Consider the following 19,204-nt stretch of genomic DNA (forward strand, 5'->3'; position numbering starts at 1 on the left):
ATTCATAGCCCCATTTGCTGACTCACAGCCCCATATTTTAACCACTAACCAGTGCTTCCTCATATGGAGGTGCTGGGGCAGTATTACCAGGTCAAGGAGATCAGGGGCTACATAGATGATCTGGAAGTATTGGAGCGCTGGTGAGAGAAGGGCAATACCAGAGTAGAGTTGTGGTGCAGAAAGTATAGAGCTGCATAAGGGAGTCAAGGGATGTGTGGCTAGGACAAGGCTGGGGGTATATGAGGAATATGAAGCTGCTTAGAGAAATATGGGAGGGCTGAGGACAGACAGTGTGAATGATGGGAGAGACAGGAGTTCAGCCAGGAGGCTCTCAGGGGGCATGAGAAGTTGGGAAAGCATAAGACATTTGAGCAAGAGGGTCTACTGGAAAAGTTATTGAGAAAGTCAGTGTGTTTTTATAGGATTAATTGACAACTCAGGGATACGACTCTACTACACCCCAGACCTGCGGCCAAATGACATGGGGGTGCTACAAACAGGGGTGTTCACCTTCCCTGTCCATTTCATTCCCCCTGGAGCAGATACCTACAAATCCTATGGACTCTGCAAAAGCAGTCAGTTCAATGAGGTAAGTTCTTGGAAGCCAATAACTTCCCTTTCCTCCTAGGTTCAGGTCATGCCTGAAATTAATTAAGTGCAGATGTCACCCTAGTCTCCATTTTAAAAAACTACCATACGGCTCAGCATGATTATTCAGAAGAAGCAGTAGGAATGGAGCAGCAGGTGATGCTGCAGAAAAGGAAAGTCACGTGGTGCATTAATCGAAGATTTCAGGTCCAATACACAAGTCAATATTATCCCCATAGAAGAGAAGGTGAAAGATAGATGTAATGACTTCTCCAGGATCCCAGAAAGAGTTTGTGCCAGAGCTGTTTAGAGTGCCCAACCCTGGGTGTTCATCAGCAGTGATAGCTCTCTGCCAGCCACCAGCTGTTAGTCCAGAGAGAGCTGGTGGCAGCCCTCAGGTCCTCAGTGGAACACACAGAGCTGAAAATTCATGTGTAGTCTCCCCTGCCCCTCCCCCACCCTAAATAAATAAATAATCAAGGGATATCCAGTTTCAGGTATCCCAGACTCAAGCAACTAATTCAAGGTGGCCACAGCAGGGACTGCAAATAACCTGCAATTTTCAGGAAGTCAAGCTGTCAACCCAAGGTGACCTCTGCAAGGAAATGGGCTAGAAGTTTCCTTTTTAAAAATGAGAGCTAAGATTAGCCCTGACATTTACAGAAGAGAACTGAAGCCTGTGGACATCATAGACCCCAATAGCCAGCCCTGGGCTGCACTGTCAGGACAAGACAACCATTCTCTAACCCTCTTTCCTTTGATCTGCAGATGAATGGGACACCTGTGCCAGATCTGAAGGTATTTGGCTTCTTGCTGCACACTCATCTGGCTGGGAGAGGACTGAAAGTTGTTCAGTACCGGTAAAAAAAAGTTAATTCCAATTTCATCTGGTCATGCCTGGGGTTCAATCTAACCAAGGGGATAGGGGAACCTTTCTGAGGTATAATGGAGGTAATAACCTTCTTGAACTAGACCCCATGTACCTGTCATGGTGAAAGACTATGGCTGGGAGTGCAACGTTTTCTGAATTGCAATGCAGAGAACTGAGTCCTCAGGGACCAGACTCAACTCAATAGACAACAAGATACTGAGGGAGAATTTGAACTGGATCCTTGCACAGGTACACTAGGGCAGGAGAGGGTATAAGGCGCCTTCCCTCTCTTTTCTGAAAATGCAGTCCCTGTATTCTCCTGAGCTAGTCAGCCTAAGGGAAGGAGCTATGTGGTATGGCCCTATACCACTGGTTGGACAGAGAGAGGAATACCTGCTGAATCCCTCTAGGGGTGCATCCTCAGAAATCATTCTGGGGAAACGCAGGGCCACACCATCAGCAGTCTACCAATGTGGGCTAGTGCCTGAGACTCTGAATTGAGCATGAAGCATTAAACTCTAGGCAACCTCCATAACAGGGGTGGGTAAACATCAGTCCTTTTGTTGTAGTGGTCTCAAAAATAGAGCTGGACCTTGAACCAAAAATCCAGATCCAAACCTGCTTAGCGCCTGGGGACGTTCTGCTTCAGGTCAGCTCCAAAATCTAAAGCACAAACCTATTTCCGGTCCAAAGTGTTTTACTCAGAACCTAGCATAATGACCCAGAGTAATGTGAAAGAAACCAAGCCTCTATGGGACCCATGGGGAGAAATTCTCAAGCAAAGGCCTTCTTGGCTCTTGAGGCTAGCTTGACATTTCACAGACATTTCACTAAGATCCTTAATTGGGAAAGAGTGAGATTCCCTGTATGCAAAGGTCTTTGAAAAAGTGAAGAAGGTGGATCTGGGGAACTACAGGTCAGTCAGCCTCACCTCAGTCCCTGGAAAAATCATGGAGCAGGTCCTCAAGGAATCAATTCTGAAGCACTTAGAGAAGAGGAAATTGATCAGGAACAGTCAGCATGGATTCACCAAGGGCAAGTCATGCCTGACTAACCTAATTGCCTTCTATGAGGAGATAACTGGGTCTGTAGATGAGAGGAAAGCAGTGGATGTGTTTTTCCTTGACTTTAGCAAAGCTTTTGATATGGTCTCCCACAGTATTCTTGCTAGCAAGTTAAAGAAGTATGGGTTGGATGAATGGACTAGTGGATAGAAAGCTGGCTAGATCGTCGGGCTCAATGGGTAGTGATCAATGGCTCCATGTCTAGTTGGCAGCCGGTTTCAAGCGGAGTGCCCCAAGGGTCGGTCCTGGGGCCGGTTTTGTTCAATATCTTCATTAATGATCTGGAGGATGGTGTAGACTGCACTCTCAGCAAGTTTGCAGATGGGAGGAATGGTAGATACGCTGGAGGGCAAGGATAGGATACAGAGGGACCTAGACAAATTAGAGGATTGGGCCAAAAGAAACCTGATGAGGTTCAACAAGGACAAGTGCAGAGCCCTGCACTTAGGACAGAAGAATTCCATTCACTGTTACAGACTAGGGACCGAATGGCTAGGAAGCAGTTCTGCAGAAAAGGACCTAGGAGTTACAGTGGACGAGAAGCTGGATATGAGTCAACAGTGTGCCCTTGTTGCCAAGAAGGCTATGGCATTTTGGGCTGTATAAGTAGGGGCATTGCCAGCAGATCGAGGGATGTGATCATTCCCCTCTATTCAACATTGGTGAGGCCTCATCTGGAGTACTGTGTCCAGTTTTGGGTCCCACACTACAAGAAGGATGTGGAAAAATTGGAAAGGGTCCAGTGGAGAGCAACAAAAATGATTAGGGTGCTGGAGCACATGACTTAGGAGGAGAGGCTGAGGGGACTGGGATTGTTTAGTCTGCAGAAGAGAAGAATGAGGGGGGATCTGATAGCTGCTTTCAACTACCTGAAGCGGGGTTCCAAAGAGGATGGATCTAGACTGTTCTCAGGGGTACCAAATGTCAGAACAAAGAGTAACAGTCTCAAGTTGCAATGGGAAAGGTTTAGGTTGGATATTAGGAAAAACTTTGTCATTAGGAAGGTGGTGAAGCACTGGAATGGGTTACCTAGGGAGGTGGTGGAATCTCCTTCCTTAGATTTTTTTAGGGTCAAGCTTGGCAAAGCCCTGGCTGGGATGATTTAGTTGGGAACTGGTCCTGCTTTGAGCAGGGGGTTGGACTAGATGACCTCCGGAGGTCCCTTCCAACCCTGATATTTTATGATTCTATGATGTATGCACCACAGAAGTACAGTTTAAGCCCTGTTTTGAGTGTTTAAGTGGTGCGTAAGCCTTGTGTGGGTATCTGCCCCAGTTGAATTTCACCCAAGGGGAGAGAGAGTTTTGTAACTAGTGACAGATGAATCGAATAAAGATTCAGAGTTTTTGTTAGAAGGCATGTTCAAATTGTATCCAAATGGACTACCAGAGATTGAGATTTGTCCTGCACTGGGACTGTAGCTGACCTGCAAGCTGGGCTCAGAGGTCATGAGACAGACCTGTGAATATAGGGATGTTTTAGTCCTGGGGGAGATCCCCCCTTCTAGACTGAAAGTCTTACAGGAACAGTAGAGTTAGTCAGGAATTTTCCATGGAAAATTTGTTGATTTTTCATCCAGAAAACTAAACTAAATGCTTTAAGTGTGTTCAACATGAATCTAAATATTTCAATTGAACTGAGCCAAAAATTTCTTTTCAAGTGAATTCAATATTAAATTGTATTTCCCTAGTATGGCATATTGCCGCATGGGAGCTGTAGTTGAGGTGCCTGATGACCCTATTCTTTCCTAAGGGCTGGTCTCTGTGGCTGGACTACATCTTCCATGATGCAATGCTGTCTCCCCTCTGCCTGAGCAGTGTGGTGTGTCCTGGTGTTACCCCCAAAACAGATTTCAGGATACCCCAGGAATGGCCCACCTGCTATATAATGTGTGTAGGGGGGAGGGGTTTAATAAAGATATGTGTTAGTTGTAAATAACCATACCAATCTGTTCTCATTGGGTATCGGTCACCAGGGTGGCTAAGGAAATACCTGGAGGACACTGATACAACCTTCCAATAAATGATTGACACAAGCAGTATTCTTTTTCCAAAGCAAGGCACCTTTTATTGATGCAACCAATAGTCCCTGACAAAATAGTAATCTAAAACACAAATCTCTTATGACAAATTAAAGAGCACTCCAAACTATATTGCCTTACAGTTTAAAGTGATGCTAAGTGGCTGCACCCCGCTTCATAATGCCTATCTTCCACGGGTGGCTGACAGGATCTCTTAAATATTATTTAAATCTTACATATTTAAATTCATTTACTACTAACATATATCTTTATTAACTCCTTCTCACGCAGATTATATATATAAGTCTGCCAGATAGTTATAGTATCTATACTATAGTATAGATAGGTATAGTATACTGTGTCTCCTGCATGCTGTCTCTCTCTCGCTCTCTCTGTCTCTTCTCCCTCTGCTCCAGTGACAGGATCCCTCTGCTGCTCTCTCTCTCCTCAGCTCCTCAGCTATTGCTGCTGCTGCCTGCCCACTGACACCCTGGCCTTTATACCGTTCTGTCAGAACTTTCTAGACACTTTCGCTAATATCTTTTGTCAGATCTTTCTTGGATGCCAACTGCCAACCTTCTCTTTGGATGTGTCCCAACATTCTAAACTGTCAGTTCTATTTTTAGACTTGTTTCTAACTGCCAATTCTGTATTGAGCACTACATGAACTGCAGCTTCCATCTAATGGTGAAATGACTCTTGCTTAATTAAAATGGAAGCCAGAGTTCTGGGGATTTTAAGATGGAGTTTCTCTTGTATCACAAGGCTGCAGGTGCCTCACAGGAGTTGTTGACTGGCCAGGGAATCAGTTCTGTGCTTTTCATTTTGGGGCATAAAGTTCAACCTTTGGGTTTGGAGGAGGAAGGTGTGAGGTTTGAAACACATAAGGACTGAGTCTTTGTGAGAAAAAAAGGACTAGTTATTATTTTATATGAACTAGTTCCTATCCACATCCCTAGTCTTAGCAGTGTATGGAAATGCCTCTGATATCCTTTCCTTACTCATCCCTGCCAGGAATGGTGAGCAGGTGAGGATCATCTGTGAGGACAATAAATATGACTTCTCCCTGCAGGAAACACGGGACTTGAAGGAGGTCATCACCATCAAAGTGGTATGTTCTGCTGGGATCTCCCACTGGGACATAGTTTGTGGGCTGGGGACGGGGATGCAGAGGAGGCAGAACAGGCTTACATAGCGACACAAATTTTCTCCGTCATTTTGGTTTGGAGCCTCTCTCACATAGTTTCCAGGTTCATCTGTGCTTTCTCCAGCCACACTTTTGGCAGTGGCCCCTGCTCCTACAGCTCTGACTATGTGACCTGTTTTGTGCTGCAGGGAGATGAGATCCTAGTGGAATGTAACTTTCAAACTTTGGATCGGACGGAGATCACCTTCGTAAGTCTGATTTCTATCTGCAAATTTTCTATGCATTTAAGACCAATTTAGTTCTATTGAAAGGTGCTGGATTGACAGATGTTGGAGAACAATGCCCTCTATCCCCAGACTAAAGCAGTGCAAGCTTTCTTTGACATATACAGAGATTCATACCATGATTGAAGGGTGGCTTCCCAAGCAGGGAAGTGGGTTTCCAAGACTGAAATGGAACACAGCTGCGTAGTATCATTCATCACACAGAATTACCCTGTGATCTGGCCTGGGCTAAGCTATAGAAGGGGCTGGTAATGACACTATGGGTAGTATTGTTCCCACTGTGTCTTAGCAGAACTTTGTGTTGCTCTCTGTACCTTGAAGGGTGGGCCAAGTACCTTGAATGAGATGTGCCTGGCATTCCTCTTCTATTACCCTCGCAACAACATCTCCAGCTGCATGGGCTACCCAGACATCCAGCAGATTGCCCACGCACTTGGCCAGGAGGCCTCAGAGTAAGTCCCTCATTGGATGCATTTCTGTGGAATAGAGAGCAAAACTTCTGAGGGATGTGGCAATGAATGGGGAGAATGCCAATTGAAAGAGATAAGTGAGCAGGGATGTTGCTGATGTTGCATATGTCTGGACCTGCCTGATTGAACCCTACTCAGGAATTTTTCATTTGTGATACCATAACAATCTCCTTTCCCCCTCCCTTCTCTCCTTCCTTCTTCTCTTCTCTTCCTCCCCCTCCTCACACTTGTCTTCCTCACTCTCCCAAATCCCCTTTACTCTTCTCCTGCAGTGCAATGGAAGGAATGATTGCCATGAACTATGTCGAGTGGAACAATGAAACCATCAAGAATGCAGAGAAAGCAGCCAAGGAGGCTGATCAAATAGTCATGATTAAAACCATTGATGTAAGTGTCCTTTGCCTTTACCTTGCTGAGTGGTTAGGGGTTGGGGAAACATGGTCAGCTCTGGAATTTGAGACCAAAGCACATGGCAGAACCAGCGTCAGTGCCTTACACACAGAATGGCACCTGCACTCCGTTGATATCCACTGGGTCACATGTAAAGGAAGGGCCCATAGCCAGGTGTATTCACTTCACTTTACACTTTCACTGACTACTCCATCCCCTGATAGTTTAACCCTGGACCTCCCGCATTGCACACTCAGCTCTGCCAATGCCACTCAATCCTATTCTGTGGCCCCCCTTCTATTCCAGTCCTGGGCACTACACATACACAATTCTGCTAATGCCTCTCAATCCTGACAGCCCCTATCCCCTGCTATATGAGTTGTTGGTGCTTCTGCTCAAATCTTTCAATGCATCTTACTCCTCATCTGTGTATTAGTTAGAGGACACTCTCTTAGGATTCATCTGATGAGCTACGGAACTATGTCACCAGAGAAGTATACAACAAAATCAGGAAAGCCAAGGAAAAGAATGAGTTACAGCTGGCAAGAAACATTAGAGACAACAAGAAGGGGTTCTTCAAATATGTTAGACATAAAAGAAAGATCAGGGATGGTGTGGGTCTGCTGCTCAATGGAGAAGGTGAGCTGGGAACAGAAGATGATAGGAAAGCAGAGCTGTCAATGCCAAGCACATGTGACCAGATGCCTAGCAGAATTACCATAGAAAATATAGGGAAATCAATATAGGCAGATCAGAAGAAGTAAAGAACATGTCAGAGACCTTCTGACCAATTTGAATTCATTCAAATCAGTGGGGCTGGAAGCTATTCACCCCTGGATACTGAAGGAATTAGCTGAAGGAATCTCAGAGCCACTGGCGATAATAGGCCGATAATATTTACAAACTCATAGATGACAGGAGTGGTTCTGGAAGACTGGAGAAGGGCTAATGTAGTGCCCATCTTGAAAAAGGAGGAGCCAGGGGACTATAGCCCAATTCGCCTGACTTCAATACCTGGGAAGCTACTAGAGCAGGGGTCTCAAACTCAAATGACCCCGAGGGCCGCATGAGGACATTGGCCCGAGGGCCGCATCCCTGACACGCCCCCTTGCTGCCCCTGGCCCCACCCCCAATCCACCCCTTCCATGAGGCCCCGCCCCTGCCCTGTCTCTTCTCCACCTCCTCCCCTAAGCGCGCGGCTCCCCGCTCCTCCCCCCTCCCTCCTGGAAAGTGCTAAGCGCCACCAACAGCTGTTTGGTGGCTTGGCGGCGGGAGCCTCCGCTTTTCTCTTGGGGGCCCCTGCGGGGCCCGGGGCAAATTGCCCCCTTTGCCCCCCCCTCTGGGCGGCCCTGCCCCGCCGCGGGTCTTTGGGGCACTTAGGCGGCGGGTCCCGGAACGGAAGGGGCCCCCCGCCGCCGAAGACCGGGCTGCGCTTCGGCGGCGGCGGGTCCCTCTTTTCCCCACCCCGGCCGGTCCCGCTTCCCACCCCGGCCCCGGCGGGTCTCGCTTCCCTCCCCCACCCCCCGGCCCGGCCCGGCCCCGGCGGGTCTCGCTTCCCTTCCCCCGGCCCGGCCCGGCCCCGGCGGGTCTCGCTTCCCTTCCCCCGGCCCGGCCCCGGCGGGTCCCGCTTCCCTCCCCCACCCCCCGGCCCGGCCCGGCGGGTCTCGCTTCCCTTCCCCCCCCCACGGCCCGGCCCCGGCGGCTCCCGCTTCCCCCCCCCTTACCCGAGCGCGTCTCCGGCGAGGCCTGAGCTTTGTCCCGCTCAGAGCCGCGTGGTGGGGGGGCGGGGCTGTGAGCTCCACGCCGAGCGCAGCGCTCAGCCCAGAGCTCCCAGCCCCACCCCCTCCCCACGCGGCTCGGATCAGGGCGGGGCTCAGGCCCCGTTGGAGCTCCCAGCCCCGCCCCCTCCCCACGCGGCTCGGATCGGGGCGGGGCTCAGGCCCCGTTGGAGCTCCCAGCCCCGCCCTCTCCCCACGCAGCTCGGATCAGGGTGGGGCTCAGGCCCCGTTGGAGCTCCCAGCCCCGCCCCCTCACCACGCGGCTCGGATCGGGGCGGGGCTCAGGGGCTCAGCCGGAGACTCGGCGCTTGATGCGCTGAGGCTCCAGGAAAGGGGCGGAGGCAGGAGCCTCCGCTTTTCTCTTGGGGGCCCCTGCGGAGCCCGGGGCCCGGGGCAAATTGCCCCCTTTGCCCCCCCCTCTGGGCGGCCCTGGGGAGCTCCGCGGGCCGCAGGGAAGAGCTCCGCGGGCTGCGGCCCGCGGGCCGCATGTTTGAGACCCCTGTACTAGAGCAATGAATAAAAGATTCAATTTCCAAATATCTGGAGGATAAAGAGGTAGTCACTAGCAACCAGCATGGATTTACTAAGAACAAATCATGCCAAACCAGTTTTATTTCCTTCTTTGACATGGTAACTGGTTTGGTGGATAGGAGGAATGCAGTGGACATAATATACATGGACTTCAGCAATGTTTTTGACACAGTCCCACATGACATTCTGATAAATGATCTGCCAAAGCTGCATTTCTCCAGCTTATTAAGTGGATACATAACTGGTTAAAACACTGCATAGAAAGAGTAACTATTAATGGAACGGTGTCGGATTGGAGGGATGTCTCAAGTGGGCTTCCACAGGGATCTGTTCTGGGTCCAGTGTTGTATGTAGGAATAGACAGCATACTGATCAGATTTGCAGATGACACAAAGCTGGCGGGAGTGGGGGTTGCCAACACTTCGGAGGATAGAGCTAAAATTCAGAAGGGTCTTGATAAATTGGAGAGCTGGGCTATAGAAAACAAAATGAAATTCAAAAAAGACAAATGTAAGGCGTTACACTTAGGGAAGAAAAACCAAATCGACAAATACAGAATGGGGGTAACTGGCTTGACAACAGCACTGCTGAGAAGGATCTGGAACTTGTGGTGGATCACAACCTCAACATGAGTCAGCATCGCAATGCTGTTTCAAAAAAAGCAAATGCCATTTTAGGTTGCATTAACAGAGGCATAGCATGCAAGTCACAGGAGGTGATAGTACTGCTCTACTCGGTACTGGATAGGCCTCAGCTGCAGTACTTTGTCCAATTTTGGTCTCCAATGTATATAAAGGATGTAGAGAAACTGGAAAGTATCCAGAGGCGAGTAACAAAGATGATCAAAGGGATGGAATGCAAACCATATTAGCAAAGGCTGAAGGAACTGGGTATGTTTAGTCTGGAAAAGAGGAGATTTAGGAGGGACATGATAGCAATTTTCAAATACTTGAAAGATTGCCATAAAAAGATGGAGAAAAGTTGTTCTCTCTTGCCACAGAGGGCAGGACAAGAGGCAATGGGTTCAGACTACAGCATAGGAGATTTGGATTAAATCTCAGGAAAAACTTCTTTACTGTAAAAACAGTAGGACAATGACACAGACTGCCTAGGGAGGTTGTGGAAGCTCCTTCCCTGGAGGTTTACAAAAGGAGGCTGCATAGCCATCTCTCTTGGATGGTTTAGACACAAAAAATCCTGCATCTTGGCAGGGGGGGTCAGACTAGATTACCCTTGTGGTCCCTTCTAATCCTATTATTTTAATTTAATCTTTCAACTAAGTATTTCCTGGGAAAGCATACAGACTATGCTTACATAATTAATAGAACTTGCTGTTCTGGATTGGACCAGTGGATTTTATAATCTGGCATCCTACCTGTGACAGTGGCCTAAATCAAGTAATTCAGGAGACAGTAGATCTGCCATTCCCAGAAGATATTTGTCCAATTTGTTCAATACTTTACTAAGAGTGAGGAAACTGGATGGTGAGGAAGAAGTCCTGTTCATAATTGTTTGTACTATGGTAGTGCTCGGAGGTTTCAGTGGAGTTCTATTGTGTACAAGCACAGATATAGACGTGGTCTCTTTCCTAAAGAATTCTGAGCCCAGCTGGTTATTAGGAAGGCAGCACTAACCTGCAGAAGACAGCATCCCCTCATCTTGAAATTTGTGGGACAGTCCTGATTTTCATAGAGCCATCAGAAAATCCCTTGAATCCATAGCTTGAAGGAAAGTTCAAGAACCCAGAATTTATTTTGAGCACTGCTAGGCTTGTCACATGTTTATTTGATAGGACAAACTCTTGAAACATAATAATGTTTATAGTGGGTGTGATGGTGCTGCCCGTGGGAGCCAGCTGAGGTCACTCAGTTAGGGTGAACTGCAAACAAAATGGGGCAGACAAACCCCAGAAGCTGGTGATTATTCCAATACTTAGATTTACCAACCAATACAGAATAGCTTCTATAGTACCTCACTGGTTACTTAGAAGTCCAAACAACACAGTTCCCTTAAAGTACCCAGCCTCAGGCCTCCATCCAGACACGCCTGTCAGAGATAATGATGATTACTAAAAATTTTATTTCATCATATAAAAGAAAAGGTTTTTCCAATCCCAAAGGATCAGCCACATGCGCAGGTTCAATTATAACTTAGATCTTACCCAAAATACCCAATATAGTCAATTCTTATTAACTAAACTAAAATTTATTAAAAAATAAAAGAGAGAGAGTGTTGGTTAAAAGATCCATATACATACAGATTTGAATTCAATTCTTGAGGTTCAGATACATAGTAGAGATGAGCTTGTAGTTCCCAAAAGTTCTTTTAGAAATAATCCATAGGTTATAGTCCAATGTCCATATTCAGGGTGACTCCAGTCAGTGACTGGCGATCTCAATCCTTACGGCTTAAGGTTTCCCCTTCTTGACACCCAAAGCAGATCTGAGATGAAGCAGGATCGTATTCCAGGGTTCTTATACATTTCCAGCAGCCTTTTGGCCTGAGAAAACGATAGGCTTAACTATCCCAAACATCCTGGCAATTAGCACAGGATAATTTGTCCATTAAACAGTTCAGATACAGGTTACCACAATCTTCAAAGAGATATATAGACAATAAAACTACTTCACTCCAGTGTCTTCCTAAATGTTAATACTCCTTTTTTTAATCTTTGAATCAAAGCTATAGAGATAGAAAAGACTTGTTTGCTTACATCACAAGACCTGAGCAAACATCTACCCTTCTATTTCTAACAATGCAGACTTGCATTTCAAAGCTCTGTTCATTTATATATCTTCCTAACCAGCCACTAAAATTCGGCCATGGGTCAGGTCAGTCTGTGAGTTAATTAACTCTTTCTGGCCCTGTCACCTTTCAATGAGATATTATATTACACTCATAATGTCATAGTGGGATGTCATGAAACAATACTTTTGGCACAAAGTGATAGTGTTGCATGCCCTCAGGCAGTGTTTATAGGATGTGAGATCATCCCAAGGAAATTAGGATGAGTCAGGAAAAGCATTGGTACATATGGTGTATCTATATACATTATAGTGCATCTATTGGATAACTGGTCATCTTATACATAAATCAGAAAAAGAATCACTTCTATCAAGAAAGTATCAAAATCCCACTCATCTATCTTCTTTTAACTTGCTACCCTGATGTCACAATGAAGAAATATGACATGATTTTGTCCTATAGGACAATTTCATCTGGGTGGGAACCCTACAAATAAGACACCAACTAATCTAATCACTCCAATAAATGTATTGTTAACCCCAAGAGTCATGTGGCATCTGGTAAATAGATCCCCAGTGGGGCATGGATCAGCCTTCATGTCACACTCCCCATCAGTACTTGACCCAGGCCAGGGAAGCTAATGATCCAACCAGCGGACCAAGTTTAGTGATGCATCCTGGTCAGATGGCACCTGAGGCACATTGTGCCTAGATTAAGAAAAATAAAGCCCCTGCCATTTTTAAAAACATGCTATTTTTTTTCCTCTTTCCTTTCACTCCCAGGAGCTACAGAAAAATGAGAGTGGCATAATCCGGGACATTACAATTTCAGAGAGTGGTCTCTGCCATGACATTGCTGGACACCTCGGAGTGCGGGGTTCCCAAGTCACAGCAAACCTCCAGGGGGCTGCAGCTGTGATTTCCCAGGCTCTCAGCACTGCAGAGATCTTGCCTCTTCCTCTCCTGTTGCTGACACAACTGGCATTCACCTGGCTTCTCACTTCCTCCCAGTGTAGAATTTGAGGGGCAGAATCCCTGTTTTGTTATAGGATATAATTAACCCATTGAAGCCTCTACAATTACAGTGTGGTGATGGGATATTTACCTGGTAAAGCTTCTGAAATCCCTCGCAGTGACAGGAAATTTACCCGGCAAAGTCTCTGAAATCACTGGGTATGAAACTGTATTTACCTACTAAGGTTTTTGGGATCCCTGTTGTGATAAAAATGCCTTTTAGTATAATATTCCTTTCTAAATCCAGGAAATACTGCAATATACTGCAGAAAAGACAGTATTGCAAGAGGATAAAGGCCCCCTTTTTAGACTCTGATCTTGCCCTTAATGTCTACTAGAGTGTTTACTCATTCAAGGATCCCTAGTAGCTGGGCAGTCACTTGGTATGTACCCACTGGCCTTTCAGTAATCACTGTCCACCAACAGGGTATTTACCCAATAAACATTCTATAATCATTATCCAGTCACAGGCTATATACCTATCCAGTGTTCTGTGATCACTATCCAGTTAAATGCTCTTTAGTCAACAATCCAAAAAGTGAGTATGATTTACCTGTTAAATACTCTCTCATGTCCAGCATCAAGGTATTTAGCTAGTAAATGTGCTGCAATTGCCTCCATTGACAGGAGGATTAACTGGTAAATGCTGTGTTATCATAATACAGTGACAGGGTGTTTATCAGGTGACTTTGAAGGCTCTAAACACTACAGAGGTACTGCCTGTTCCTCTCTGGATGCACTATCAAAATGTGAAGACACATGAACTATGGGAATCCTATGCCTGGGCAGGTAATACCTTATTATCACACCTATTTTTGTTTTGGTTTTTTTTAAACTGTAAATGTATGTTTTCTTCCAGTGTCAAAAAGACCTCCAAATTCTGAAATGAAATGTTTCTCTAATTGCAACGCTGTGTTGATTTTTTAAAGGGGAAGTATATGACAGCTCCAAAAATTTCAGTTGAAATGTTTTTGAGAATATTAAAGAATATTAAAGGAACTGGCACGTGAAATTGCAAGCCCATTAGCAAGAATTTTTAATGAATCAGTAAACTCAGAGGTTGTACTGTACGACTGGAGAATTGCTAATATAGATCCTATTTTTAAGAAAGGAAAAAAAAGTGATTCGAGTAACTATAGGCCTGTTAGTTTGAAATCTGTAGTATGCAAGGTCTTGGAAAGGTCTTGGAAAAAAATTTGAAGGAGAAAGTACTTAAGGACATTGAGGTCAATGGTAATTGGGACAAAATACAACATGGTTTTACAAAAGGTAGGTCGTGCCAAACCAATCTGATCTCCTTTGAGAAGGGAACAGATTTTTTTAGACAAAAGAAACGCAGTGGATCTAATTTACCTCGATTTCAGTAAGGTATTTGATATGGTTCCACATGGGGAATTATTAGCTAAATTGGAAAAGATGGGGATCAATATGAAAATTGAAAGGTGGATAAGAAACTGGTTAGAGGGGAGACTACAATGGGTCATACTGAAAGGTGAACTGTCAGGCTGGAAGGAGGTTACTAGTGGAGTTCCTCAGGGATCGGTTTTGGGACCAATCCTTTTATTACTGACCTTGGCACAAAAAGTGGGAATGTGCTAATAAAGTTTGTGGATGACACAAAGCTGGGAGGTATTGCTAATACAGAGAAGGACCGGGGTATCATACAGGAAGATCTGGATGACCTTGTAAACTGGAGTAATAGTAACAGGATGAAACTTAATAGTGAAAAGTGCAAGGTCATGCATTTAGGGATTAATAACAAGAATTCTGGTTATAAATTGGGGACACATCAGTTGGAAGTAACAGAGGAGGAGAAGGACCTCGGAGTATTGGTTGATCACAGGATGATTATGAGCCGCCAATGTGATATGGCCATTAAAAAAGCTAATGTGGTCTTGGGATGCATCAGGCAAGGTATTTCCAGTAAAAATAAGGAGGTGTTATTACCGTTATACAAGGCACGCACTGGTGAGATCTCATCTGGAATATTGTGTGCAGTTCTGGTCTCCAATGTTTAAAAAGGATGAATTCAAACTGGAACAGGTACAGAGAAGGGCTACCAGGATGCTCTGAGGAATGGAAAACCTGTCTTATGAAAGGAGACTCAAAATCTTGGCTTGTTTAGCCTAACCAAAAGAAGGCTGAGGGGAGATATGATTGCTCTTTATAAATATATCAGAAGGATAAATATCAGGGAGGGAGAGGAATTATTTAAGCTTAGTACCAATGTGGACACAAGAACAAATGGATATAAACTGGACATTTGGAAGTTTAGACTTGAAATTAGATGAAGGTTTCTAACCATTAGAGGAGTGAAGTTCTGGAACAGCCTTCCAAGGGGAGTAGTGGGGACAAAAGACATATCTGGCTTCAAGACTAAGCTTGATACATTTATGGAGGGGATGGTATGGTGGGATAGCCTAATTTTGGCAATTAATTGATCTTTGATTATTAGTAGGTAAATATGCTCACTGGTCTGTGATGGGATGTTAGATGGGATGAGATCTGAATTACTGCAGAGAATTCTTTCCTGGGTGCTGGCTGGTGAGTCTTGCCTACATGCTCAGGGTTTAACTGATCTCCATATTTGAGGTCGGGAAGGAATTTTCCTCCAGGGCAGATTGGCAGAGGCCCTGGGAGTTTTTCCCCTTCCTCTGCAGCGTGGGGCACAGGTCACTTGCTGGAGGATTCTCTGTACTTTGAGGTCTTTAAACCACAATTTGAGGACTTCAGTAACTCAGACATAGGTTAGGGGTTTGTTACAGGAGTGGGTGGGTGAGATTCTGTGGCCTGCGTTGTGCAGGAGGTCAGACTAGATGATCATAATGGTCCCTTCTGACCTTAAAGTCTATGAGTCTATGAGAAACAAAATGTTTTCACAAAAAGTGTCTGCTTTCCTCAAAATTTTTCAGTTTTGTTGTCAGAAAACTGCAAACCACATACTGTTCCAATATGATTTTTTTTCCTGCAAAAACTTGAAAATCCTTGTGGAAAATTTCAACAAAATAATAATGGTTTCAATTTAGTCAAAATTTTCTGTTAGGGAAAAAATCCCATTTTCTAAAAACCTGTAGAGCTTAGGGTTTTTAACATATGATGCATCCCAGCACAGATCATCAGCAAGGACAGACCTTGGGACATTTATCATGAAAGCACAGACTTCCACCATGTGAGCTAAAATGACAAAATCATCTCACTCCTCTGAGGTCAGAGCTGACAGCGAAAAAGAATCAAGAAAAAATGTTTCATTTTTTCCACTCCATAAAAATATTTAGTTTCCGAGCCTTCCACACATTTATTCATACAGTTTTACAGTATTAGTAAGTCACATTGACAAGGTAGGTGTAGAAAATAAAATCTCTCCAGCTGCACAGCTATAAATTCATTTTAAGCATGAAAAAATACCCTCACAACCAAACCAACTACAGAGCAAAGAGAATATCAGGGAGGAAGCATAAAGCACTGGCCTAAGCCTTCCTTCTGAATGCTCAGTTCAGTGGAGTAACAGAGCCTGCAGGGCTGAAGGGCAGAAAATGCCCACATCACAAGAAGAGATCCACACTATTGGAATCAATTGGCCCCTTTGGCAAAGGTCTCAACAGAAAGGCTAGGATTTTAACTGGCCACAGAAAGTGATTCTCCCGCTCCTCCCAGCACCCATCACCTGGGAAAGGACCGAGGCCCATTTGTTAGGAATTTTAATATATTAGCACCTCAAAGATTTAACTGAGATCAGGACCCCTGTACTGGGTACTGCACATACACAGGGTAAGAGACTATCCGTGCCCTGAGGAATTTACAATCATCTAAACAGACAGGACACACACACAGTGGAGGAAAGGAAAGATTATTATCCACACTCTAAATCTGTGGCATGCATCTGTGGCTACTAAGGCATAGGGAGACTCAGTGACTTGCCTAAGATCATACAGGAAATCTGTGGCAGAGCAAGGAATTAAACCAAAGGCTTGAGGCCCAGTTCAGTGGTATGACAACAAGGCCCTCTTTGCTCTCATAAACCTGGGGTCCCATGTGCATGAGGGAAGCTTGGGCGGTTGCTTGGGCTGCTGCCTGGGCTATACCCATCTGGTGGATAAAGAAGGAACAGCATTCTTTAGAAAGTGAGGCACAAGGGTAAACTGAGGCATGGAGAGGTAACGTGATTTGCATAAGGTGATACAGGGAGTTGGTGGCAGGTTTGGGAAAAGAGTCCAGGCCTCCAGACATTTGTAGAGCTCACCAACAGGAAATATTTCTCAATATCCAGCCAAAGATTTTCCCTTTACTCAGTTCACTCCATTGCTCATAGTTACGCCCCCCAGATCCCCATTTTCATAGTTTCCCCATCAGATACTTATAGAGAATTATCAAATTGCTCCTCATTCATGGCTTAGCCAAGCTCTGCCCAGGAGCAAAGATCACTATCTGTAACCCAAATTCATCCTCCCTTGGTCTTCATCAGAACAGAGGAAGCAAAGGATGAGGAGTCTCCCTTAGCAGACATCTCTTCCATAGGGACAGTGTCCTTTGCCCCCTGGTAACAGATATGTAATGAGCAAGGTAAAAACAACCCACAGAAAAAACCCTATACTCTTCTATAGGTAAGAGCCAAGTTCAGACCTTTAATAGCAACTCACAGGAAAGTGCTTTTATTGTACCTACAACTGCCACCTGCCTCTCAATGAAAGCATTTTATCATGCTCAGGGTGGGGTTTGAATTTGTTCATCAGTAATGAGGCTTACATGGAATCAACCACTGCCATTCTAGCATCAGCCTTTTGCAGATTATCCCCCAGTTATCTGTGCGGTGAAGGCAAATCCCTAGAGAAGACATTCCCAAACTGTGGTACAGGTGTGAGGTTCCAGTATGTGAGCTTGCTGGAAGTGGTATACTTTCACTACATAGTCTTTTCCCTTTAAGAGATAGTGAGCCCAGGGTTAGCCAACCCGTGTTCCATGACATGGCTTCCTTAAGGAAACAGATTCAAGGAAACAGCAGACTAGCTGGGAAATGGGGGACAGGTATTATTCAGGTTGCTACCTCCTTAACATGGTAAAACCCAGTTGTTAGGTGACTCCCAGGAGGATAGAAAGGGCAGACAACCTGAAAAGGAGAATTATAGAGGAACATCAGTTTGGGAGAGAGTCTCCCTGGGATGGGTAAGCCTACCTGAATCACAACCAGCCCCAGGGAGAAGGTCTAAGGGCTCCTGAACCAAGGGGATGAAGTGTGTGAGTCCAAGAACCCAGGGAGACTCCATGGAGTGGGGCTGAAACCTAGAGACTGGTGGACTGGGAAAAGCTGTTTGGATCACAGCCCAGCTCCATGGAGGAGGGCTGTGCAATCCCTTTACCAAAGGGAAGGAGTTGCAAGTATGGGGTGAGGGCAGGAAGAGATCTGTGGGAAAGACTCTCCAGAGAGGTCAGAGCTGCAGTGGGACTATCTCAGAGGGGACCTGGGACCCTGAAACCTTGGAACAAGGGTGAATTGGAGCTGATGCTGCCTGGGACCCAGGTAAAGCCTCTGTCAAGGCTTTAGGGTACAGATGTGGGGACCTGCATGAATAACCCCTAAGCTTATTTTTACCAGCTTAGGCAAAACAGTCACTGCCAACACCAAATGTTTTTTTAAAAAGTTTGAGGGAGAGCCATTTGGGAACTCTGCCTTCCCCAAAATATTTCCCCAGTCCTTATCCCCCTTTTTCTGGCAGGATTTGACCAATTTCCCTCCCGCAAGTCTCTATACCCTTTTTCCTGGGTAGACTCAAGAAAATTCCCTCCACCAATTCCTAGTGAGCCCAGATCCAGAATCCTTAGATCTTAAAACAAGGAAAAATCAATCAGGTTCTTAAGAGAAGACTTTTAATTACAGAAAAAAAAGTGAAAGGAATACCTCTGTGAGATAAGAAAGCAAGATAATCTCACAGACAACAGATTCAAAACACAGAGGATTTCCCTCTGGGCAAAACTTTAAAGTTACACAGAAAACCAGTTTGATTCTCCCTTTATTTTGCAAAAGAAATTACAAATAGAAATAAAAGTAATTTAATACATTACTTCTCTAATTACTCACTACCCTGTTAGGAATGCGATGGTTCCTTCTCCCTGTCCGGGAAAAGCCCACACAGCCCAGACCAAGGACTGTTTTCCCCACTCCCAACTTTGAAAGTATCTTGTTCCCTTATTGGTCCTTCTGGTCAGGTGTCAGCTAGGTATTGTGAACTTCTCAACCCTTTACAGGTAAAAGAGAAATTAACTCTTAACTGTCTGTTTATGACAGCCTCCATCCTGCCAAGATTCCCT

The 19,204-nt window shown here is 45.3% G+C and overlaps 1 protein-coding gene across 1 annotated transcript in view; it reads left to right on the forward strand.

The window, feature by feature from the left end:
• Positions 1–13,899, forward strand: part of LOC120402435 (putative DBH-like monooxygenase protein 2) — a gene marked incomplete at its 5' end in the record, with an annotated part of 34,295 nt that extends 20,396 nt beyond the window's left edge. Inside the window, 7 exons of the mRNA XM_039533078.1 lie at positions 423–589; positions 1,357–1,448; positions 5,558–5,654; positions 5,879–5,938; positions 6,296–6,426; positions 6,717–6,831; positions 12,671–13,899. Of these exons, the coding sequence (XP_039389012.1) occupies positions 423–589; positions 1,357–1,448; positions 5,558–5,654; positions 5,879–5,938; positions 6,296–6,426; positions 6,717–6,831; positions 12,671–12,910 (902 nt within the window). The remainder of the gene's footprint in view (positions 1–422; positions 590–1,356; positions 1,449–5,557; positions 5,655–5,878; positions 5,939–6,295; positions 6,427–6,716; positions 6,832–12,670) is intronic.
• Between the last annotated feature and the right edge of the window lie 5,305 nt (positions 13,900–19,204).

Source organism: Mauremys reevesii, linkage group 1 (genome assembly GCF_016161935.1).
Source record: "Mauremys reevesii isolate NIE-2019 linkage group 1, ASM1616193v1, whole genome shotgun sequence".
NCBI classification, from domain to species: domain Eukaryota; kingdom Metazoa; phylum Chordata; order Testudines; family Geoemydidae; genus Mauremys; species Mauremys reevesii.